This window comes from Phaseolus vulgaris, chromosome 1 (assembly GCF_000499845.2).
Source record: "Phaseolus vulgaris cultivar G19833 chromosome 1, P. vulgaris v2.0, whole genome shotgun sequence".
Taxonomy (NCBI): domain Eukaryota; kingdom Viridiplantae; phylum Streptophyta; class Magnoliopsida; order Fabales; family Fabaceae; genus Phaseolus; species Phaseolus vulgaris.
The window spans coordinates 41,886,550-41,911,435 of record NC_023759.2 but is presented as its reverse complement, the minus strand read 5'-3'; the positions used below and the strand labels follow the sequence as shown (position 1 = coordinate 41,911,435).

Sequence of the window (24,886 nt, the reverse complement as noted above, 5' to 3'; positions counted from 1 at the left end):
TTAACATAAGAGGATGTACAGCAGAATACAGTTCCAAAAACGAGGAAGCACGTTTTGATTTTGTTTCTACAATTGAATTTTGTTTCAGGAATCTCCCATGGAATATCTTGGAAGATCAATTACAAGTTGTGTACTAGAAATGCAGAAGTGTCAAATAAGCGCGTGAACGAGGCACGTGTAGGGAGAAGAAGAGTTTGTTTGTGTCAATACAAACGTGAAATGAAACAAAGTTGAATTAAGATTTTGGTGTCCCAAGCCAAACAATAATTAGGGTCATGCCCTCCATGTGAAAGGTTGGTATGCTAATGCTAGTACTTTCTTCAATAATGCTTCATTTTCTTTTTCTTCTTTTTGTAATAATATTAATAATATTTATAATGCTTCATTTTAATTACTGCATTGGAAACAATTGTGCCCTTTTCCAAGTTCTTTTCAATTTCCATGTGCACTGTCGTCCAAGTACTCTTCAAGTTGATATTTTTCTGTCATCCAAATGCTATATCTACCACACATTCACCACCCAAATGAATTTTTATTTTTTAGGGGGGGAAATAAACCACCTTTTTTTGTTTATTGATTATAATATTTGACAGAGAAGGTTAAACCACTCACATTCACATGCACCCTCAGGAAAAGTCTTCTACTTTATTATATAAAGGATCCTGCTTTTGTACATTTAAATGTTTTCATTTGGTGTGTGCTACTATAAAAAATCTCTCCCTTCCAATCACTCCTCTGAAATTACATAGATTAAAGGGTCATCGAGGACTCTTTCAGCATCTCAAAAGGGTATTGTTCTTTTCTTCTCTTTCTCTTCCTTTTCCAAACCAAACATTATTTTTCTGTGTTATTTACTGGACAATTAGCATCGTTACTTTTCCTTGTATCCATCATGTCAATTTGTTTTGTGTTTGAAAAACCAATATGCTTTATGACTTTCTCTTCTCTAGTGTTTTTTTTTTTTGGTTTTCCTGAAGAAGTAATTTGCAGTTTTGTTCTATTTTCTCCATGATTTATACTCAAAAGGCTAGGGACAGCCACACAGAAGTTATCTTGAATCAGAAAACATGCTGCTAAGAAGCTCTTCAACTCCAGTTCTTGGATCCCTCCTTTCTAACTTCACAGATAGTCCTAACAACAATATTCACTCAGAATCCAGTCATGCACCTAAACACCTTCCACCAACCAGCTTCCCCCAACATTATCACAAGCTTTATGTCCACCAAACTGGGTCCTTCACTCACCCTTCCTTCTCATGTGGTTCTTCTCCAATCTCTCCCTCGATCGGTGAGCTTGAAAGGCAAAACAAAGGCTTTAGAAGAGTTCAATCTGATGGGAACTTGCAAGACTTAGCCTACTCTTGCAACAATGAAGACATTTTGGAATTTTCCGAGCCTCCTAAGAGGTTTTCAACGAGGAACAGGTGCTTAGTGCTGGAGACCATTCCTTCTTTCTCGGTGGGTAAGCACAATGGCTTGCGTGTAGAAGAGGAAGATGAAGAAATGGAAAGTGAGAGCGAAGATGGGGAGGAGAAGAAAGGAGAGGGGTTGAGTGTGGTGAATGGAGTGGTATTGAGTGAAGGTGGGAAAGCTGAAGATGGAGTTTGCAGGGTGAGTTTTGGTGAGCAGGAAGAGGTTGGTAGTGGTAAAGAAATGTATCTTGCAAAGGGGCTTGGTGTAGAGTGCTGTGGGGATGGCATAGGTGGCTGCATAGGGGGTGGTGGAGGTAGCAGTGATCAAAATCCTTTGGGTTCTGGAGGGAATGGAGATAGGCATGAAGTGGAGGAATTTTACAAGAAAATGGTGAAAGAAAATCCTGGGGATCCTTTGTTTCTGAGGAATTATGCTAATTTTTTGTATCAGGTTAGTTCTGCTTCCTTGTGTTTTCAAAACAAAATCTTGAAATTTTGAAAGGAGAAAACTTAAATACAAGTATTAGGGGTTATTTTTATTATTCTTTAATTTTAATAAGATTTGATACTTTGGTAATTACAATCTTTTAATACTAACCCTTATTATATAGACTTTTGAAATAAAATCTTCAATTCTGATCCGAGAACGTCACAAATCACATCTAAACAGCTATATCTAAGCCTTGATAACCAATTTGTTGGGTCATAATAAGCTACTTTTACAACTTCTTTCAGAGGATTTGGTTACTTGGAAGTGAAAATCCAGTGTTGATTTCAATCAAATGACTTTGTAACTTTAACTACAAATCCCTTAGTGTTAGGAAAAACACCAAAACTTGGGTTTGTTAGTGGGTGTTTTTGGTGATGATTTCTGTCTGTTTACAGTGCAAACAGGATCTTGAAGGAGCAGAGGAGTACTATTCCCGTGCCATACTGGCAGACCCAAATGATGGAGATGTTCTATCACAGTATGGGAAGCTAGTTTGGGAGGTACACCATGACCAAGAACGTGCCTCCAGCTATTTTGAAAGAGCAGTCCAAGCCTCTCCTGAAGACAGGTATGCATGTGATGTGGTGCTGTGCAGAACATTTAGTATATTATGTTATTTTTTAGAGCTTTATATTGTATGGAAATGCATTCTGACAATAGAAGTTATGGTTTTATGATCACAGCCATGTACATGCAGCATATGCTAGTTTCCTATGGGACGCAGAGGAAGAGGAGGATGGTAACAATGAACCACAGTGTTTACCGCCTCATTCTCATCAAGGAGCTATGGCTACAGCAGGTGCTTGAATGGGTGGGGTTCGACAGCACAAGCGAGTGTCTTATCATCATGTATTGAAATTCTTGTATCGAAGGCAATGTATGTAAGGGTTGGTTCTGTTCAGAGGGCTGCACATTCTATTAATAACACAAACCTACGATCTGTAGCTTTGAGTTTCTGTAGCACAGTTGGTTCGTTTCCTTTGGATGCCAAATTAGTAAGACGTGCTCAGAGTTGTGCGAAAACCAATAATTTAATCAACGTCTACTGCTTGTTAACACGTTTTATTTGGGACTAGTACTTGTATGTTTCATCAAAGGCATTGCACTACTTAAGAAGGAGAATATATATTAGATGAAGAAAATGGCATGAACTGAGGAAACAACACATTAAGCCATTGAACTACAAATATCAGAACATTGACACACAGGAGGGAATCAACATGGTAAGTAATGAGAACGTACCAGCTTGAAACATACACAAGGGACGGATCATGAAAAAGGTTATGGAAGACCTCCATCTGAACTCAACTTTGAAGGTTATGAAGGGTCTTCTTGAACTGATTATAGAAAGGAGAAGAAGGAATTGAATGTTGTTGCTCAACATCTGTCTCATGGAAAAGCCACTTTCTATTTCGTCAAATCATGATACCCACAAGAAATGAGACCGATAAACTTTAAAACTGACTTTTAATAGCAAACACACATGTTTAAACGAAATAGTAGATTTTATTTATAGAATATTATGGAACTTTACACGTAGAAGTAAAAAAAACTTTGCGTGGTGTTCAATAATCTTTACTCAAGATTCTAACAAAATAATCTAGCATGTAAAACATGTACAGGATAAATGTCTTTTTTATATAATTAGAACATTCGTTAAATTAGTAATTTTTAAATATATTCATCAATTACAAAAACAGTATGTTAAAACCTTTGGAAGAAAAACAATTACAAAGTCATTTTTAAATTAAATTAGAAAAACAATTACAAAGTCAAATACAAATGAAAAATAATTCATATTTGGAAGAAATATTTTTCATGAATTACAAAAACAGTATGTTAAAACCTTTAAAAACGAGTATGAAAAACTCTTAAGAATGTAAAAATAATGAGATTTCAATTTTAAAATTTATAATACCGATGAATTGCTAACACAGCCAAACGGTAGAAATTCAATTAAAATATCTAGAATTTTTAACCACTTGAGAACAATTTGTTTATCAAACTCAATTAAAAATACCTAAAGCTTTAAATATCATCCGTAGCTTTTGATATACGGTTTAGCTAACATAACATAATTCTAACACGTTCAAGCATTATCCATATGCGGCATAAGATTAAAATTATAAAACCATGTTCACGATGAAAATAAAGACCCAGTATGTAGCTATATTAACAAAATGGTTTTGAATTGATTTGGGTTTTCAAAATAATAGATAATGTAGTTTTAGTTGTTTTGAAGTAAAGTCGATGATTAAATGAAAAGATTTGACTATTTACTAAAGGCAAAATGGAAGAGAAAAATTATAAGATTCCACCCAGGGGTACTTACTAAAGGCAACGAGCCGATAAACACATAGATGCACCCCATCTGATTGATTTCTAAACTAAACCACATATTACTTTCAACACCCCTTCTGATTAAAATGCCGCCACAATCCAAACACGGAACATTACAAACAACCAAAACTTCCCACCTGAATGGCATGCTAAAGAACATTCAAGGGGAACCAACTGATCTATGCTTGCGAAACAAACTGTTTTTAAGTCTCAATGGCTTTTACTTGAACAAGACGCACCCAAACGTAAGACTACTTTATGTGAAACCACAGAAGAAAATGTTCTGCAGTAAATACCCACACCAAGCATAGATTTCACTGTTCTGCAGTATAAGCCCTTTCAACAGCATCTTCTCAGTCCTTGCTTTTGCCAAAATTTTATCATCGTGAACTACGCTGAACATAACCATCGCCTCTTAGTCTGGAGTAGTCTGAATTCTCCAGATTACTTCCCCTTCCCATGTTCCTAGCACCAAAACGCCCTCTTGGAGCATCTGCTTGATAGCTGCTTCTGCCTCTTCCCCTTCCTGATCACCAAAATCAAAAGTAAGTGGATGTCAATATAACCATATCATTTTATAATTTTAACAGAAAACACTTCAGAACTGACCACGAAGACCATCAAAATTTTACAGACATATCTCTTCCAAATCAATTTATGTATAAATATTGATAGTATACTAGGATGAGTTTCTCCATAAGCACCTCTAGGAAAAAAAATTGGAATTAACTTTCGATACTAAATTTAGTTCATCGCTAAGCTAATTTGTAAGAAAAAATCATATATTTTTTTATGTTTAACCTGTGCATAAGTTAATTTTAGTTATGGAGAAACTCATTTCAACCTTTTCTTGTGTTTCTCCAAACGGGTCCAAAATAAAATAAGTTTCAATAAAAAAGGGAGCACGTAGTGTAAGTACAGATGAAGCTTAGGTATGCCATAGGCATTTACAAAAAGCTTAGGTATCCCTAGAATAAAACTAGGCAAAAATCCATCGAATACAAGAAAGCCCAAAAGAATCCCAGCTCAAAAAAAAAACGATAAAACCACATCATTTTTAATGTACTGGTAAATCTTCTAAAAGTTTTATTTTGGTCATTCACACCAAGTTAAACTGTAGTACCAAAAACACATATTCCAATCCTCTAATGTTATTATAAGGACAACAATCGAAACAAGGATAGCCAACCTGCAACCAGTCATATTATATTTGGTCTGGAAAAAGAGGAAATAATTGCATTACATATATTTGGTCTGCAAGTCTACTTCCTGGGTTTATACCTTACGATTCAACCATATTATCTTCAATCCAATTCCAGGATGGACCCATAATTCCTCCTTCTAAAACTGTTGGAGCCCTCTTTCACTAATTAAAAAACGAAAATATAGACACCATCCACAAAAATTATATTTATTATGTCTGTTGCTTAACAAAAAGTCTGTATTCTCCCTAATCTTAAATCAAACCCATTAGTCTCCTTCAAGTACTAATATGACATGCCCTTTAGAACTTAATACTTTGGGGTTTAACCTAAATTACCTAATAGGGATCTGTTTATTAGAAAATTCTTTAGAAACACTATTAGGAGAGAAAAATACAATACAAAGGAAAAAGGAAATCAGTTTCTCCATAAGCTAAAATTAGTTTATGCATTAAAGAACAGATTTTGGAGAAGCTAATAGGAAACAACTATAAATTAGCTCATGCGTAAGATAATATTAGCTTATGGAGAGGCTCATTTCTTTTTCCTTATTTTTCTCTCTAAAAATTATTTATGGAGAAGTTCCTCCAATCATGCATGCACATTTAGTAATAAATACCAATTTCTTCATAACAGGTTCCCTAGCATGTACAGCCAAAAGAAAAGGCTATCACTCAAATCACTAATGCTATTAAACATGTATTCATTAGGTGTGCACTGCTACACTAACAATTGCAGCAAGCGATAAACACCTTCCAAGGATATAGACCACACAACTTGAGAAGCTAAAACCTTTGAAAAGAGTAAGAGATAAATGAAAAGGTAGAACATTACTTCCTCCTCGAACTGCACTGCCACTGTTTGGCCTCCGCTCCTCTATGTATACTTGTCTTCCAGCCAACTGAATTGGAGAAGCCTATAATAAAGTATAGAATCAAGTTAGATAAGAACCATGTCATTACAACAAAAAGAGTCCTGTAAATCAACAACAAAAAAAGATGTTATATGTGTGTTTTCAGTTTAACAAGGTACTTAATATTAGATTATCAAATGAATGTTGGGTTTAACAAGAAAACACGACATAAAATAAGCACAAACCTGAAGCGCATTTTGAACACCAATAATGTCTTCAAATTCCACAAATGCATAGCACACTCCAATTTCCTGTACACATCAATTTTTACTTTACCTTTTGTAAATTTCTCATGAATAATGAGCATTTAATTTAATCCAACGAGTGAGGAGCTACCTTTCGAACCCTAATGAATATTCCATCTGGCTTAATTCTGCCAAAACTCTTAAATTCCAGGTCAATCTCTGCTTCAGTAACGTTAGCAGGCAAGTTTCTCACATAGACAGAGGTTACTTCACCTGGAACGATTAAGATCAGAAATCAACTTTTAATGTTTTAATTCTAAAAATTCTAAGACTATGTTAGACAATGTGAGTCATGCAACAACGTTCAAGAAATGTGGTTTCCAAAATGCTAGAACTGAACCATTTTCACCATAAAGAATGTCGAAAAAAAAATTATAAATATTATGGATCAAAATGTTTATGCACATAACATCCTCTGGCGTTTAGCGTCTGCCAAAATAATTTTGGCCTGAAAAATCTTCCTGCATGTATAATTTTCACTCCTAATAGAAAATAGAAAGTCCAGCAATCAAGACTTCTCCAAGAATGAAAACAAAATCCCACACCATTACAAAAATGATACAAGTAATAAAAGTATATAGACACCAGCAACACAACGAAAAGGATCATAATATGATAAACTAAACCTTCATCTTCTAGTCCATAACTTTCATCTGCAGGCTCAGACCCTGACTCAGGGACATACATAGATGCAGGGCTTGACTGCTGAATAGCAGGCTGTGCTACATGGTTCAACTCTGAAGGAGGTGGACCACTTTTAAAGGTATATTGTGGAATATGCTGTGGAGCGGCTGACAACACAGGCTGCCCTTTGGAGACTAGTAACTGCAAGTTCATTGTGACACGATTAAATTAAGAAAAAATCCCAAAAGCTGAAAATCAATTCTTCTTTGATTATGTTTAAGTCCAACATGTATAAAAGGACAATAAATTAACACTTCACTAATATTTGATGCCAAGTTTTTATTTAAGAGAGGCCAGGCAAAGAAAGAGAAAATTCCAAAGTAACTTCTGACAAGAAAACTGAATTTCTTGACGACCTTAAAATTTTCAGTCCTTTACTGTTTTCCTCCGTCATCTAAGATACTACAAAATATAATTCTGCCTAGTCAAAAACCCCCCTAAAGAAGACAAATAAGGGAAAAAATTACATAAAGTTTCTGTGTTGTTTGCGTGTACTGTTTTTCAATCAAAATTAAATGCTAGTAGCCCAGACGGAAATCTACATCTAGGAGAGCTAAATAAACCTCAACACATTCTTGATTGCAAACAATTTCAGGAAATCATGATTATGGAAACATAAAAGACTACTTAAAAGATGGTTTAAGTAAAGATTTGTTACTTCAACAGTATGTACACGTTGTTAATGGACAGTGCATAGTTACACAAAAATAAAAAGTTTATTAAAAAAAGACTGGTGGAAGTATTACATACAATAGAAGCGTAAGTTTTCTTAGGAGGCTCTTCAAAAGACTCTTCCACAAGAGCTGCAGGGGGGTCTTTGACAGTGTGCGCAACACTATGCATTGGGGGAGATGCCTCCTGCGCAGAAGTTTCCTCCACAACAATTTCGTTTTCAAGATCTTCATGTAGCTGCTGGTGGTGCTCAGGAAGACTGTACTTGTCCACTGGATCATCATCAATATGAACTGAGTTGACATATTCCCTAGCTTCTTCCTCCAAACCGTAGTCTGATGCTGCTAAATCACAAACTCAGGATTCAATAAAAAAAACACAATTCTTTTTCTATAAAAAAAATTCTGCAATACATATACATATTATTTAATTTTAGTTTGGACAGATCAAGATTAAGGGCTGTGAGAAAATCTGTCATACCAGCAAGCATTCTCAGAAACCTATTATGGTTACTTAAAAACTTTGTATTGAATATGGAACATTTGATGCACAGATTATGAATCCCCTCTTAACTAAATAGATTAAAGCACAAATTTTCAGTTAAACTAGTACAAAATTGTCCTAAAAACATCATTCTGCAGCTAATTTACCTGGGGGCTCTGCAAGAGATGCAGAAACATGTGGTTGTGTATCCATTGCTTCGGATGCCACTGGTATCATATTTGGGTATGTAACGTCTTCTTCAACAAAATGAAAGATATCATTCAGGACAAAGTAGCCCTTCTCCTGAGGAGCGAGAAAGAATGTTTGAACAAACTTCCGCCTTCCACTGATATCCTTCAACTTCACAGAACCTGAGACCATGACAAGGACACCGCCATCCCAAGAGTCAAGAGAATTGATTGTCTTGATCTCAATTGAAGTGAAACTCAGTAACGAGACAATTGAATGAATTTGCTGCATGAGAACCCTAACTTGGTCAGCTATAAGCAAGCATTTAAACCAAAAATAAAATGTAGAAAAAAATCACGCAAGTAATTATCAGACATGTATCTGAAAAAAAAAATAAGGGTATGTTAACTTTGAGAGAATATTTTTGTTCACTCTTTCATCAGCTTGATTTCACTTCTAGTTTTTTTTTTCTGTTTTCACTGTTTCCTATATAAATTTTTCAAAACACAACAAAATAATGCAAATAGAAAGCATTCTCTCAGACAAAAGAGAAAAAAGTGTAAAAACAGGAAGTAACAAACAAAAGGAAGATTTCATACCAAAACAGACTGAAATGACAATTATGTGTCAATTGAGAGCACCAAAACTAATAGAATTATAACAAACCTACAGCCAATTCATCCAAAAACCAAACCAACCTAAAATCGAACATCCAATCAGTGTTCTCAAGCTACAGCCACCATGTAATAGAATTTTATCGCCATGTTTACAAAAAAAAAAATAACCTCCACAATATTCCAACCAAGCACAAATCGAAAAAAAAAAATTCCTTAGAACATTGACAACCTAAACAGAACAGCCACCTCAGAAATCTTAAACACCACTTCTCATAAACAAAAGTTAAAAAAAAAAACGCATGAGCTAGAAAGGCATACCAACACATCTTGCGCAGATTCCACGGAATCGCCATCGACACGAATCATGGTACTGGAATCAGAGTAAAACTGGTGAACAAGATTCGGCTGCTGGCGGAGAATCTGGTAGTACTGTCCAACGAAGTAGGAGCCAACCTGAAAGCATAGAATGAGAGCAGCGACTAAGCCCTGACTTACGGCGGATCAAAGCGCAAACAACGGAAACAAAAGGCGGCATAAGAGAATACCTGCGTGGCACTAACGGAACCGGGATAAGACGACGCCATCTGAAAGAGCGTTGAAGTTCAGAGCATGCAGAGATTCTCCCAGGTCTTGCGGCAGATCGAGGAGAAAAGAGCGCGCGAAAACCCTAAATCGAGAAAGAGATGAAAAGGTTTTGCGGCGTTGGGCTTAAAACCCAATGAAGAGGCCCAAGGAGGGAGAGAGAAAGAGATTGGAGTAAAGAGAAGCAAGGATGGAAAATGATGGAAGTGTGCAGTTATAGATCGGAGCTTGAGAATGGTGCTGCGCAGCTTAGAGTGTTAAAAAATGAGAGAGCTCTTCTGAAGAGATGCGTGAGTGGAATGTGATGTGATTCTTTTATATTTTATTTATAATAAAAGAAGTGCGTCAACAAACCATAGCCCTCCGATTGCTTATCTTATGTTTAGTCTGCCAAGTGTCAACGGGTCAGATTGATTTCAGGCTACACACCACACTTCTAGACTTTAACTACCAATAGTTAAGCCATGATTATGTATAGTTAAGCTGCAAGAATCTTCCTTAATTGTGGACTTCAACAAGTCACAACTTTTCTATCAATATTCAATCAATAGTGTAAATGCAAAAACAGTTTCTTAATTTTAAAACTTTTTCTAAATTCATCTCAAAAATTATATCATTTAAAGTGAATATATATTTATATATTTATATATTTATATTCCGTATTATGACCGTATCTAATCCATGATTAATGAAACAATCATGTTCTGTTATAACGTTAGGCGTATGAGTATTGTTATTTTTCGTTCATTTCTAGTTTTTTTTTTCATGGTTTGCTTTAATTGTATTTTCGCAACAATTCAAGCATTATTTTTCAAAAAATCTATTCAGATTTATACCAGCTTATAAATCACTAACCTAATCTGATAAAATAATTATTGTGTAAAATAAAATGGTTTATTTACAATAATATATAATCCATATTCTAGTATTTGGTGGAAGACTCCACCACTCAAATAATAAGGTGTTTAAATTATTAATGGTCATTTAAGAGCGAAGTTCCTTGATGCTAATTGTGTGGGAAAGAGACGCTGTTAAAACAAGATGAGCTCACCTAAAAAAATGTGATGTTACAATAAATTATGTAATTGTTGTTACATGTGAATTATAATGATTGTGTGTATGACAAATCTTTATGACATGCTTAGAGCAATATACAATAAAATTAAAATTCTATACTTTTTCATTTTGCTTAATAAAAAATGGGTTATAAAAAAGTTTAAATATATAAAAAAATATCTTTATATTAAAATATATGTAAGTAATTTTAAAGGATAATTTATTTAAATTTTAAAAATTTATGTAAGTAATTTGATTACTTAAAACTATGAATTTTATTTTATTTTTTAAAAATTATAATCTATCCACCACTCTTTATACGTGCATTAGTTTATTGTATATATTGAGGTGATGAAAGATGACATTAGTTTGTGTGTTAGTATCAATGTATTTAGAGAGCAATTTGTGCAATAAATAACATGTGTAGTTTAGTATATGAGTAAAGGACATAGTTTCATTGGAAATTTGATTGCATAGATTAAGATATTAAGTAATTAAAAATTAAAAGAGATTCATAAACCAAGCTTTGATAATTAGGTGTATCGACTACCCTAGTCTAGAAAGAATAACATCTTGATAAAGTGGTGATGGTGCACACTCATGACTAAATTAATAAATGTTTATATCCCTATTATGTGTTTAAAGGTATGTATAAGTGAGTGAAGTTGTTAAAAAAGATTTTGAGTGATCAATCTATGGGAAATGGGTATTACTAGGTAGGTGTGTTGAGATGTGTTACATGTGATAACATAATTTGATTAAGATATTGTGGATATATCTATTTTTTTAATGTTGAAAATGATGCATACACCTATTACCCATCTTCATACAATGGATATGTTATATATAGAAAGGGTTGTTGAGATTATGGTGATTGCATTGAAGCAACAAAGTGTCATTATGACATAAAAACAACTTGTGTTACATCAATTAGAGAATTCTAAGAGGACAACTGAGATATCTCCTCCTATTTTGTAGTATGTGTTTGATAATCTGGATTATTTTACAAAGCATATACCTCCTAAGTTTAATAGGAAATTTGTTCCAAATCAAGCAAAATAGTGGATAAAAAATATCAAGATTTTTAATATTATAAACTACTATAGGAATATAAGTTTTTCTATATTGTATATGTATTGATAGATGATGCACAATTTTGATGGAAATGTGTGAGGTAGATTGTACAGACCCAAAGAGATGTATTATATTGGGACTTGTTCATAGAGTATTTCTCTTATAGCATTTGATATGCTAAGGAGTTAGAGTTTATACAGATGACCCAACAAGATCTTTTGGTATTGGAATATGTTACTTGGTTTAAGCATTGGCAAGAATATACACTCGAGTTATATTTAAGGCTTGGAAATGTTGAAAGTTTGAGAATGGCTTCAAACATGATATAAAGGGAGTTGTCATTCCTTTATTGTCCATTTGAGATTTTTCAACTTTAGTTGAAAAGCCAAGGGATTCAAGGCTAGTTGCAGAATAGTTTGGACACAAATGAGTGGTTCTTTTGGTAGCAATGAGAAAGCTTATTGAGAGAAACCATGTTTTTGGCCCTAATTATGCATAAGGGATGCATGGGGAGTACAACAACAAAAATAACAATTTTTGTTTAGATGTGGAAGACCACACCTAAGTGAAAATTGCACTCAAACTCAAAAAGTTTGTTTCAAATGATAAAAGTTAAGTCATATAGCAAAGGATTGTAGATTAGAACAAATATTTTTGTTATAAATCGTGGTCATAAAAAATGACATTCCCTAGTCTTTAAAGGGATGGCATGATGGTAGTACATCAATTCAGGTAGAATAAGTTGAAAGATGATGAGTGTTTTATATTATTAGCTTAGATAATGATGAGTGGAGATGGTTTTGAGAGGAACATGTATGTCGTGTAGGAGTTCCCTAATGTCTTTACGTATGAGATTTTGCAGTTGTCACATTAGCGAGAGATTAATTTCTCTATTGGTCTAGTTTCGGATGTTGGGGCTAATTTCTCTATTTTTCTATTTCATTCTCCTTAGTGTTCAACTTTGTTACATCTCAACTCTAATATTGGACAAATAAACACAATCACTTTTGCTATGGTGTGTCTTCATATCAACCATAGCATTATTGTCTCTATTGTTCATCTTTGTCGTTTCTCTTTGTAAATCTCAACCTTAACATTAAATAAACAATCCTAAACATTATTGTGATGCGTATTCTTCTTTGTATCAACCCTAGCTTCATGTATTTGTTGTTCTCCACGACCAATCTAATAGTAAGTGAGTTTATGTCTAACTCAACCTCACAAAATGGACTTGTAAGGTGAAGAATGCACACTACTTATATAATATAACATAACATAGTCTCATGTTGAGAAACGAACATATTAACCTGAAATTAGATATTTATGAATGGTCTAACATGATCCTGATAACCATAATAACACCAAAGAATTTGACTAGAATATACTTTAAATGACTCTGATGCCATTTTAATAAGTGGATTTATTCACAACTCAAGCCTACAAAACTAGCTTATAAGGTAAGGATTACACCCCATTTATATGTTATAATCTGACATAATTTCTAGTTGATGTGGAATCTTCAATACACTCTCACATATCGATGAATGATTTTCTCTAGAATTGGATTAGATATTTGTAATATGAGGATTTCACCCCATTTATATATTGCAATTTAGCCAACTTCCTAATCAACGTAAGATGCCTACAACTTCAGTTATGCCATTTGCTTTGCATGGTTTGTCTCCATCATTTCTCTCGTCGTTCACATCCATTCTTTCCCTTTGTTATCTCTTATCAAACATCATCTTGTCTTTGACTTTTGTTTCAAGTGAAACAATTTACACATTAATTTTTTGTTCTTTTAATTGAAATATTATCTCCCTTCTCTATATCATCTGTCTCTTTGTGATTATCTTTCTGATAATTTGAAAGAACACAAGTTCTTCCTCACGAGCAAAAAGCACATCAATAACATGTATTATATGATTTTATTGTGTTTGTTGCATTTGATTATGTGGACATGGGAATAGATATGATTATATTGTTTTTGGAATTGTTTTTTATTATTGACAAAATGTTTTTGTTATTGAAATGTTTAGGTGATTTATATTGGTTCAAGTATTAAAAAATGGAAAATATTAATTATATTGAATACAATCAAGCTAAAAAAATTCGTTAGATTTCATTATTGTCTCAAATATCACTTACATAGTAAATATAAATGTCTCTAATCCTATGTTATTATTGTCTTAAGGTCCAACTTAATTTGTATCTTCCAAAGTTCAATCATCATCCGTGTCAAAAGTTCTTACAACTATAATCATCTAAATTATGTCAAAGAAAATATACAAAGGTTTGGTTAGTGACAAATCTTATAAAACTAATAAGAAAAGTATGAAAACTTGATTACATATGAGAAACAAACAATATTAAATATTAAAAAAATATAAAGGTGACACTAATGTCATGAATTTGAAAAATATTCAATTTAATAAAAAATTAATAAATATTGACTATATTTTTTTGTGTTGTAATGTTTGACATTTTGAAAAAATTTCTGTACCAAAACATTATTACTTTTATTTAAACTTTAAATTATATGCAATTTATATTGATATTTATTTTGTAGTTATAATGTTTTTCTTTTCATGTCTTAATTTGAACAAACTTATGATTTAAGTTATTAGCTTAATTGAAATCTTAAATTAATTTTCATAACCTTGTGTAACTTTTTTAATAAAATTTATATTTCAAAAACATTAAAAAAAATAAAAATCTTAATCTAATTGAAATCAATAATAGATTGAGTTTACCGTAAAAGAAAAATGTAGAAACTGAACCCAATCTAATATTTGTTCACTGGTTTCAATAATGAATTTATTCAAATTCTACCCAAACCACATAGATCCTTAATTGTGATATTCAAAAAAATAATTTTTTCGAACAAAAATTATACTCCTTTGAAATTAATGAAAAAAAAATAGAGAAAATTTTAAAACATCTTTGTTTGCCATTTTACTACTTAATATCTTGCAAAGAATCCAAATGAAAATCCAAAATTACATAACTTGATAGCAGAACTATTTAATGCACAGATTCATTGAATCTAAGTGAAATTATAAAGTTCTAAAGACGAACTTAACTGGATAAATTTAAACATAATTCGTAGAGCAGCGAAAGAGGGATATATTTTGCAAACAATATCATAATTTAAAAATAGGGATTCATTTTAAACATGATACACCAAAATGTTACTTAATCCTCATTAAAAAGAACAAGTATGAAGCGGCAAAAAGAAAATTACGAATAGAATGTACAGTGAAATAACTAAAAAAATACAATTGCAAATTAGTCAAAACGATTTTCTATCTTGAGTAGTATAGCTACAACTATGCTCCATACCTAATATCAAATTACCTATAATATAAAGGGAAAAAATACAGGAGGTGAAAACAGTTGTCAACTCATTTTGTCATCTCAGTAATAACTCCCGTAATAGGCTTGAGGAACTGCAGCAGGTTGCTGTGCAGGGGCTGCAACAGGTTGCGCATAGTTTTGTTGAGGAACCGCCGGCTGAAATTTCAATTCATACAAAAGAATCAACCTTAATGAAATTCCCCATGCTTAAGAAACAACGTTAGGTGAGTCAAATAAAAAAGTAGCAGTGCATATTTCCTTTATTCGTTCACTTTCCCTTCTTCAATACAAAAAAATCACAAAATAGAAGTCCCATGAATGACTCAATAGAATTGTATCCACTGATCCGAATACATGCTAGGGGCCAAATAATCATTAAAATAAAGAGAAACTGCTTTGTACCTGTGCAGGATATGAAGGAGGATAAGCTCCGTATGCAGTACTTGGGGGAACTGATGCAGGCAATTGAGAATTTGCATAATTGCCGCCATATCCAGCGTAAGCACCATAGGAAGCCTGTACAAAATCAGAATGAATCAGTATAGAACATATATGACTCGATCAACCTGCTAAAACAATCGGCGGAAAATGACTACAGAATTGACCACAAGATAATATAACAGTTTCGCTTAAAATAATGAATTTAAACTACACCGAACTCGGTGCTTATTTTATGAAATAATAGGTGTACAAAAACACAATGACACAGAACAAGAGTAAAACATATGTTAACTTTATCATAGAAATATTAATCATTTTAGTACACAGAATTAAAACCAATATAAATATTAAATTTCAATTCAATAAAATAAGATAGTATAATAAAAAAATTCGGAAAACAAGCTCAATGGTGCTACTGTAGATAAAGATGCTTGAAGTAATCATGGAGTTAAATCCCAACATGATTTAAGAAGCAGAAATTCTACAACAACAATGCCGCAGCTTAGTGGAGAGGGTTTGGCACATCTCACATGTCCATATTCGTGTCTAAAAACACAAGGACGACATCTGATTAACAAGTATAGCAAACAAAAGTGGTTAACACTACATTGCTTGACAGACTGAACAGCCAAAACAAGCCCAACATACACAACATGTCAGCAAATAAGAGGAAAAGGATAATATACCTGCTGGGTGTAGCCAGCAGTCCATTGTTGCCCTTGTGCTTGTGTAACCGGAGGCCAAGTTTGAGGTTGTACTCCATAATTAGTCCATTGGTTCTGTGCATTTGGATACGCACCAATCACAGATTGGGCAGGTGATTGAACAGAATACGTTCTTGACACTTTTACTTTGTCTGAAGTTAAGAAATCCTCAGCATGACGTTTTTTCAACTCTGTCATGCTTCTGTGTGGCAAAAACAATTTCGCATGCCTATCCTCGGCCCTCTTGATCGATTGGACATCTCCAAAGAGATTTAAAAACTGGAAAATAAACAATCCCCAAGAATTAATAATACTCAAATTATACTTAAACGCATAAAGTATAGAATGAGGAGGCCTTTGAAGAAACAGAAAACCAATAGCCGCAGACCACCAAATAGGTGTACAATACAATAGAAAATGTATCCAATTAAGATATTTATAACAAACCAATGGTATTTGTGAAGTACTGCTATAAATAAATTACCATTTCAAAACCGTTCATAGAGACCAAAGTTAAATTCAAGGCAGTGAAACATATCAATATCACCATTGCTGTATTCCCTCCAGTCACTCCTATATTTACAATGTGAACATGTTCAACCTTCTATTTTGATCATGATTTTTCAGTTTCCATTAAAATCTTTATTTTTCCAAGACTTGAATGAAATTCTGATTTCCTGGCATACATCATAGCCCAATACATAAATGATCCAAGGCTAGCTTAAAATTTTCAATAACAATAATTTTATTAAAAAAAGGTCAGTACCCCTAATTATAACAAGACTAGTTCTGCAAATGAGACTTGAGGTTAGTGTTAACAAACTAAACTTCCGATCATGGGTGGTCAAAATTAATAAACTAAACCAATCTTGATATGATTAACATCATCTCTTCTCAATCTAATTACCGGACAAGACAGCAACACACACACCCGCACCCAAGACACAGATGCAAGTTGCCTGCACACACCTGCATGCACACACAACATATTTAAATTTACCAATCATTAACCACTTTAGGCACATGTACTTTCCCGTCACAACCTCAAGGTTAAAAATTATAGGTAGACTGTGGATTAAACCATTATATATTACTTTGATAAAGTAATATTGTCTGTCTCAAAGTGGATGTCATTCAGCACTGTTAGTAAAAGCCATGCCTCAAATGGCAGTCTACAAGGACTAATCGACCCACTGGAAACGCAGACAACTCAATTTTCCATAAAAGTCATTTAGTGTAAATGAAATGGTAACTAATAAACGTACACCAGAAGTAAAAAAAATATCCTGAAAGCAGTATTTAATTACTCGAGGAAACACATTCTAAAACATTCTTCTGACAAGGACTTACCTCCAGAAAAATACTAGAAAGTTCCTCACGCTCAATTGCACTTGCTACACCAGGACTCTCTGAGTTAGGCATTATGAATTTGCAAACCCATGACTCCAGAAAGTCAATATCTACTCGCTTTGGAAAGGGTTGAATAGCCTCAAAATGCAATAAAGCCTGTGTTATTGAATTAAGAATATCATTAGATATGAGGAACATCAGTACAAAAATATAGAGAAGAATCTCTAACTATGTAATCAAAGTGAATATAGTAAAGTAAAGGACAGACCTCAAGTAGTGGTTTTGACAACAAAACATTCTCCAGTCCCTCAACTAAAATTTGTCTAGCCTTCTCTGCATTCCCAGAAGCCTAATAACGAAATAAGAAGAATTAAGAGAATAGATGTCTTAAAATTAAATTTGTAATTCTCTTCCTAAAATAATTTGGATGCTTTATTTATTGCCATATATGAGAAGTATACAAGGAAAAACACGGAATATAATTTAACACGATGAAGACATGCTAAAATAAATAAGCTATGATTCTAATCAATATGTAGTTGGCCTTCTAAAACCAAGGGGTGAGTTTAAAACAAAAGGGAAAAGAACATTCAACCCCTTACAAACGTTGCCTCTTTTTTAAATAGAGATCCTAAACTTTAACTTCATCCCAGTGATTCCTAATCTTCATCTTGTTTGCAATACAAACCATGAACTTAATTTTATCCTAATCAATCCTTTAACTTTACCGTTTTTGTAAATAAAACCTCAAACTTTAAATTCATTCTTTGTATCACATTAGATTTAAATTATTTATGCTATTTTTCAATAATTAATCAACTTTTTTTCTTGTTTGCCACGAATATTTTTTGATATATAAAAAATATAATAAAAATTTAGAATAAATCAAAAAGTCTTTATTAAGTTTTTAATTATAAATTCTATTATTTTAATGTTTGAAGAAGTGATTTATATAAATAAAACCATATATTATTCAAACTAACCTGAAGGCTGAATTTATTCTCAAATAATATTCACAAAAGAAGAAAAGAATTGAGATAAAATTGAAATAAGGGCACTATGTACAAAAAAGAGATAAAGTTTAAGGTATTTGAATGCAAATAAATTATAAATTATATTACTTTAATGTTTGAAAAAGTTATTTATTATCAAAGACTACTCACAAAAGATGAAAAGAATGGAGATAAAATTGAAATTAGGGCACTATGAAAAAAAAAAGGGATAAAGTTGAGATTTGAATGCAAAGAAACTTAAGCTTAAGGAACTTATGACAAAAGTTCAAGGTGTCTACTAGCAAACAGATCAAAAGTTTAAGGGAGCTAAATACTTTTCTTCTGAAAAAAAAAAGGAATGCATGTCAAACCAATAAAGAGCAGTTGAATGCAAAAATGTTAAGGACATACCAAATATACAAATCGAGAATACTGAGCAAACAACATCGGCAATGTTTGTGAATGTTCTTTTCCTTTCTCGATAGCAATAGCCTGTTCATACAAGGAGAACGCATCCTCCATTTTTCCCTATAATGGATGAATGGAAAAGCTGTAAACAAATCAACCTAAAATTAAGTCAAATCTAAAAACACTTTCACAAGCCAGCATACCAATCGGTGTTCCATATTGGCATGCCTGATTATTGCTTCAAGAAGACCAGGGGAAGTTTCAGTATGCACAAGTTGATACGCAGCTCTAGCACCATCAATATCTCCATTCTGCTCCTTAAACCGGGCACAGAAAATATGTATCTCAGCTTGTCTCTGCATTATGGCAAACAAACCAAATGACTAAATTGAAAATTTAAGGTTAATTCTTTTTTAGCCAAATAAGTGAGTAAAGACTGTAATTTGTAAAATTTAACATGCTAATTATGCTTATAATGAGATGGCATTACTGAACATTAGATTGTCTAAATCAAGACAAAAGACCAATAAATGGAATGCATTTGTATGACTCACTGACAGGCCAAAAAACTTATAACGGATATATACAAACACTATCGGGAATACACTTATTACCTAAGTTCAAATTCTAGGAAACCTGATTTTCAACATAGTATCAATGCCTCTTAAGAGCAAATGTCAGGAACTAAATTATTACTGCCACCATTACTAGGCATTCTACATAATTGAGTTTTGACAAATCTATATATAAAAAAGATTCATTTCTCTAACCTCAGATAGTCAAGGGGAAAGAGAAAAGAAGTAAACTTTTAGAAATACACAAATTGGCAAAAATGTATCTTCAAAGAAATCATTCGGATACACCAATAAGTACCACTTTCTATTTCCAGTCACAACATATTTAAGGAAATGTCATCATTTTTTGACAAAATCATAAGTGGCAACAAGTCCCAGAAGTCAGAGTAATCAATTTCTTAAGAACAAAATTCTAAATGGATAAATATTAAGATAACAGAAAGCCCTTATTCTGAAGCATTAATTACAATCAATCAACTACTTTTCCGTTAATGAGACACAGGTTTGACGATGAGTATATCATCACACAAATTCAAGTTTCTAAAACTGTTATGCCAACAACAATAATTCATTTAAAAACCAGCATCAACAAGAAGTGGCCATGAACTGGAGTCCAGTAGATAAATTGATTGATCACTTCAACCAAAGCTCAAACTTTGTATGAATTCAAGGATAAATGCATCTCTATGAATGATATTTAGATGAAATTACCTTAACAAAGACTTGGGTGGCTCGGGCAAGAACATTATTTGCAAGATCCATGCTTCTACTGGCTTCCATGCACAAAACATAGCGTATCCAATACTCAGGATAATTGGCACATGCAATGACACACCTCTCATACAACTTGACAATCTAAATCACACAAAAATAAGACATTGTTGTAAAAATTGTCATCGATAGTATAGAAACAAGAAAAACCAACAATATAAAACAAAAGGAAAATACAAAGCATCAAGAAATACTCCTTAGCGGGACAGAGAGGCCCCTCAAATATGAAAGGAGGGACCCTCCTTGCCTGTGACAGATCATTAGGAAGATAACAAGACACCTGCATGCATAACATTCGCACTTTAAAAAGAATAAACTTTCACAAACACATGACAAACCTAGAATGTCCACTGACAAATTAGGGTTTGAAGTACTTAGCCTCAAGAAACCAAATTGTAGGCCCATGCTTTTAGTCTCAGTTCAATTTCCCGATTAAAAAGTTGCTTCATCCAACGGATTAGCCAATAAAACATATAATGCAACAGATATTACTTACTGTAAGTCAATCTATAAGAAGAAAAATTAGGAACATAATGCAACCTAAAAGGAAACCATTTGTTACCTTGCTTAAGTCCCCTTCTCTTTCTAAAAAATCCAGATAGTTGTGCCAATTTTCAAGCTCTCCAACATTGAGAGGCCGTACATGAAAATAGGGCCTCCGGATAGCTGTTTCAAAACCAATGATCTTAGAATCGAACTCTTTAGCTTTTTTATAGATCTCTTCTCTAATGGCGATATACTTCTCCAACTCTTCTGCTTCTGTTAAGCCAGCACTTACAGATTTAGGAGAATTCTCTGCACCATCAGGATGAACCTCTCCCTCGGTACCTTGTCCAGCAGCCTCAGAAGCAACACTTACAGCAGCTTCTTCAGTAGTTCGTAACTCTGACAAAGGTCGGTTTCCAGCTAACTCCTTGAAGCTGCAACAACCATTACAACCAAGGGACTAAAATTAACCCCAAAAAACAGAGTATAATCAAAAACTTAAAAAAACAGCTTTTCTTTTACTAAGAATACTAGAGAGGAATAATAAATTTAAAACAGATAATCACCTGCTGAAATACCGATCTAATTGTTGATTTGGATTCTCTAATATTCTGGTGTAAATTATGGCAAGGCGTGCCCAGTCTTGCTGCATGTACTCATATTCAATGTATTTATCCCAGAGGGGAAAAGAAAGATAATCTGTTCCGACATAAGCTAATCCTCGTTCAAAAAGCCTGAAACATGTGAACACACAGTTCTGGTTAATATTTGACTTTTGAAGCATCCATTTACTGATGCACATCCATGTATGGGAGACAGCAGCACTAATGTTCAAGGAGAACAAACAAATCACTCGTAACATCATGTAAGACATCCAAACGCTGCATTTACCTTCCTGCAATAAATCATACTATGTCTGAGAAATGGAGCAGTCATAGAGACCATCTTAGCCCTTAACCAGACGAGATCTTCTCGGCAGCAATTTGCAAATTGATGCACCTCAGAGTGTCAAAGATAAAGAGAGCTACCATTCCAACAAGAAAAAAAACTAGAGAACTATGGACTTTGAAATCAAATGAAAAAAAAAAGTATATTGGAGAAAATGACCCTAAAATTTTCACACTACCACAAATAGTGGACTCAAAACCAAGGATTTAAACATCAGAATGGAAAACATTCTGGTATGTAATCCCATCAAAGCTTTTCCGCCATACAAGGGAGATATCACTGTTGCACGCATTCTGAAATTAGGTTAGAAAGCAGGCAAGAAACAGCTGAGCCTAGTGAATGGAGTATCAAATAAAAATCTCCCAATGCAAAAAAAAAAACAAAGAATGACAAACAACTAAACTTCCATTACCTACGAACTGTGTCTGGATCCCCATACGTGCTTATAGCAAATATGCAATAATGCAACCACATGTCCACTGAATATGTAACCCCTTGAACAGCACGCTCATACACTTCAACAACTTTATCTATAGAGCCAAGTCGTGCCTCATGGTCGGCATATTTCTTCCAATAACCATAGCACAAGGGAAATTCTGCTAGAAAGGAATCATAAACTCTTCGAATCTTCAGAATATTGTCCTTCAAAAGAGAAATCATTAATGAGCTTCACAAGCATCAGAAAGCAACACCCAGAGAGTAGTGATAAAATATATTACATTAACTACACAACTGAGAACAATTTCAAGGATATTAAACATCCACAAAATGAGGTGTAGAAAAAAAGAAGGGGAAAGGATGTCACTTGGTACAACTTCAATAAAAAAAATCAAAACGAAACTAATAAATTGCATATGATAGTTGTTTGATTGTTTCTGCAATTAAAACAAGAACATCCGCCAACAGAAAAAATTGTATATATAGCCACTTCTAACTATGAATAAAACGGAAACAGAAATCCAAATTTAAAAATATAGCATGATGACATGCATATTATATCATACATTCAACAAATCTGAAAGCACCGTGAAACAGTCATTTATTCAGAGTCAACCTTTTTACAATACTGGCTTGTATTACATGTTATCCAGTAATGGGTAAAGATAATATCTCAGAAATAACAAAACAGATATTTCACATGTATTTGGCTGAAGCCAACTCTTCTACCATAAACATCCAAAAACTGTTTCTCACATAATAACCAGAGACACTAGATACAAAACATTATCCAGCCACCCAACTGTGTATCTGAAATATGAAAATAGTAATGCATCCCAACAATGTAATTCAAGTTAACAAACATACCTCGGCTACCTTCTCGGTCTCTTCAATCAAGGAAGTCCAGGCACTGAAATCTAAAGAATTAGCTCGTACAATATTCCATAGTCGATCTTCCTCAGCAGACAAGGCTGCTGCAAATGGTAAGCAGAAATTGAATGAATAGCACCAAGTTCATTGACAAGAGCAAGAGCATTAGAAAAACAGAATTATTGAAAGCCTCACATACAATCAGCATTCGATTGGCAATATAAAAGACAACCTTAAACAGAAAAATCCACTAGTTTTATTTCATACAATTTTAGGTGCACAGTCATATTTATACACAAAATACGGTTTATTGATCTTATCAATGATTTTGAAATGAACCATCACAAATTAGAAGTTTAAGATAGACTAATTATCAAGCCACTTGAAATTAAAGTGAACATCAATACCAAAACAGCATCACACCGATGCATTGGGTTTTCTTTCACATCATATCTCATCACACCGAAAAATCACTGACTATCAACATGGATATGCTACTTGACATGGGAAATCATAACAAGAAATTGCAGCAAGATATACTAGATATTTGCCAGTTACTAAACCACAAAGACCTTGTCTCTTACTCATGATTATACACCAAATAGTTCTGCCTAGCTTGACATTTAACGTTTTGGCACCAAAAAAAAAGTAAAGACAGAAACAACAAAATTCATAAAATATATCGATAACATGAAAAAAAAAATCCACACCGTAGCCATCTGCGAGTTGTTTTTCATCAGCTGACCCGTCAACGTTTTCCAACGCATTTCCGTTTTCAAGTCCAGCAGAATTTGCCACTGCACCGACTACACCACCATTGACAGATGAACTGTAGTCAGAAACCAGAGCAGGTTCAGCAGCAGTGTTTCCAACCGCAGCAGAGGCCTCGTTAGCATCAGGAAGTCCACCAGCTGGCTTGGTATCTCCAGTTGCATTGAATTGGGCTTGTTGTAAAACAGAATTCGGATCCCCAGTATACGCATTCACATCACCAGTATTAGAATAACCATATTCATAGGTTGAAGTGGACTGTGCACCTTCTCCAGCAGGTTCATCAACAGTAGTACCTGCCTCAAGAGCAGGATTTGACCCAGACTCGGCATAACCAGCCGAAGCATACGTCTCAGCAGCGGAATGAGCAGATGCTTCAGTGACAACGGATTCACTATCTGCCATACTTGAAAAAAAAATGCCTTTACCTTCATAAAATACATCAGAAAAAACAATTAGCGAGGCGTTGAACGCGAAACCTTAATTCGAAATCGTAGTAACAATAATTCGGAATGTAAGATCACCAAGACCAGATAATCCAATGCAGGCGTCAGCACAACGCAACATTTGGAAAAATAAAGATAGATAAGAACAATATATAAACAGATATTTTCAAATCAACTAAAATCCCTAGGGTTTCAAACACAAAACCCTAACCGAGAGTGGAGGGAACGCTCAAAGTACCTCAAAGAAGAGAAAGAGCTTCGACGCCAAGAAAAGATTGCGCCTTGCCTAGTTCCGAAGACGAAATTAAAACCTGTGGTGGCTGTTTTTGGTGGTAAATCAAGAAACTCGAATTGGAATTGCGAAGTAGGGC

The 24,886-nt window shown here is 33.7% G+C and overlaps 3 protein-coding genes across 10 annotated transcripts; 1 reads left to right on the top strand and 2 right to left on the bottom strand.

The window, feature by feature from the left end:
• Positions 1-242: 242 nt before the first annotated feature.
• LOC137814330 (uncharacterized) lies at positions 243-2,861 on the top strand. Of its 3 annotated transcripts, none has more exons than XM_068617013.1 (4): positions 243-293; positions 1,027-1,862; positions 2,297-2,469; positions 2,585-2,861. In XM_068617013.1, exons 2-4 carry the CDS (start codon positions 1,068-1,070, stop codon positions 2,706-2,708), a joined length of 1,092 nt encoding a protein of 363 aa, XP_068473114.1. In that variant the 5' UTR covers positions 243-293; positions 1,027-1,067; the 3' UTR covers positions 2,709-2,861. The 3 variants fall into 3 exon arrangements, with proteins under 3 accessions (XP_068473114.1, XP_068473113.1, XP_068473115.1); XM_068617012.1 differs by lacking the exon at positions 243-293 and adding an exon at positions 402-789; XM_068617014.1 differs by lacking the exon at positions 243-293 and adding an exon at positions 779-883 and having other exon boundaries at positions 991-1,862.
• A 1,439-nt stretch (positions 2,862-4,300) lies between these two features.
• LOC137814329 (nuclear transport factor 2) lies at positions 4,301-10,175 on the bottom strand. Of its 2 annotated transcripts, none has more exons than XM_068617011.1 (9): positions 9,792-10,175; positions 9,565-9,699; positions 8,608-8,914; positions 8,036-8,298; positions 7,228-7,426; positions 6,693-6,814; positions 6,542-6,607; positions 6,278-6,359; positions 4,301-4,767 (listed from the first exon to the last, which is right to left on the bottom strand). In XM_068617011.1, the coding sequence occupies exons 1-9, from the start codon at positions 9,828-9,830 to the stop codon at positions 4,622-4,624; spliced, it is 1,359 nt and encodes a 452-aa protein (XP_068473112.1). In that variant the 5' UTR covers positions 9,831-10,175; the 3' UTR covers positions 4,301-4,621. The 2 variants fall into 2 exon arrangements, with proteins under 2 accessions (XP_068473112.1, XP_068473111.1); XM_068617010.1 differs by having other exon boundaries at positions 8,036-8,301; positions 9,792-10,136.
• Positions 10,176-15,179: 5,004 nt separating this feature from the next.
• On the bottom strand, positions 15,180-24,886 carry LOC137814328 (pre-mRNA-processing factor 39-1). Of its 5 annotated transcripts, XM_068617009.1 has the most exons (15): positions 24,754-24,886; positions 24,009-24,497; positions 23,296-23,402; positions 22,403-22,632; positions 22,218-22,283; positions 21,609-21,776; positions 21,119-21,476; positions 20,497-20,640; positions 19,414-19,566; positions 19,214-19,330; positions 18,079-18,159; positions 17,811-17,966; positions 16,443-16,739; positions 15,718-15,831; positions 15,180-15,471 (listed from the first exon to the last, which is right to left on the bottom strand). In XM_068617009.1, exons 2-15 carry the CDS (start codon positions 24,472-24,474, stop codon positions 15,376-15,378), a joined length of 2,553 nt encoding a protein of 850 aa, XP_068473110.1. In that variant the 5' UTR covers positions 24,475-24,497; positions 24,754-24,886; the 3' UTR covers positions 15,180-15,375. The 5 variants fall into 5 exon arrangements, with proteins under 5 accessions (XP_068473110.1, XP_068473106.1, XP_068473107.1 ...); XM_068617005.1 differs by lacking the exon at positions 22,218-22,283; XM_068617006.1 differs by lacking the exon at positions 22,218-22,283 and having other exon boundaries at positions 23,296-23,399.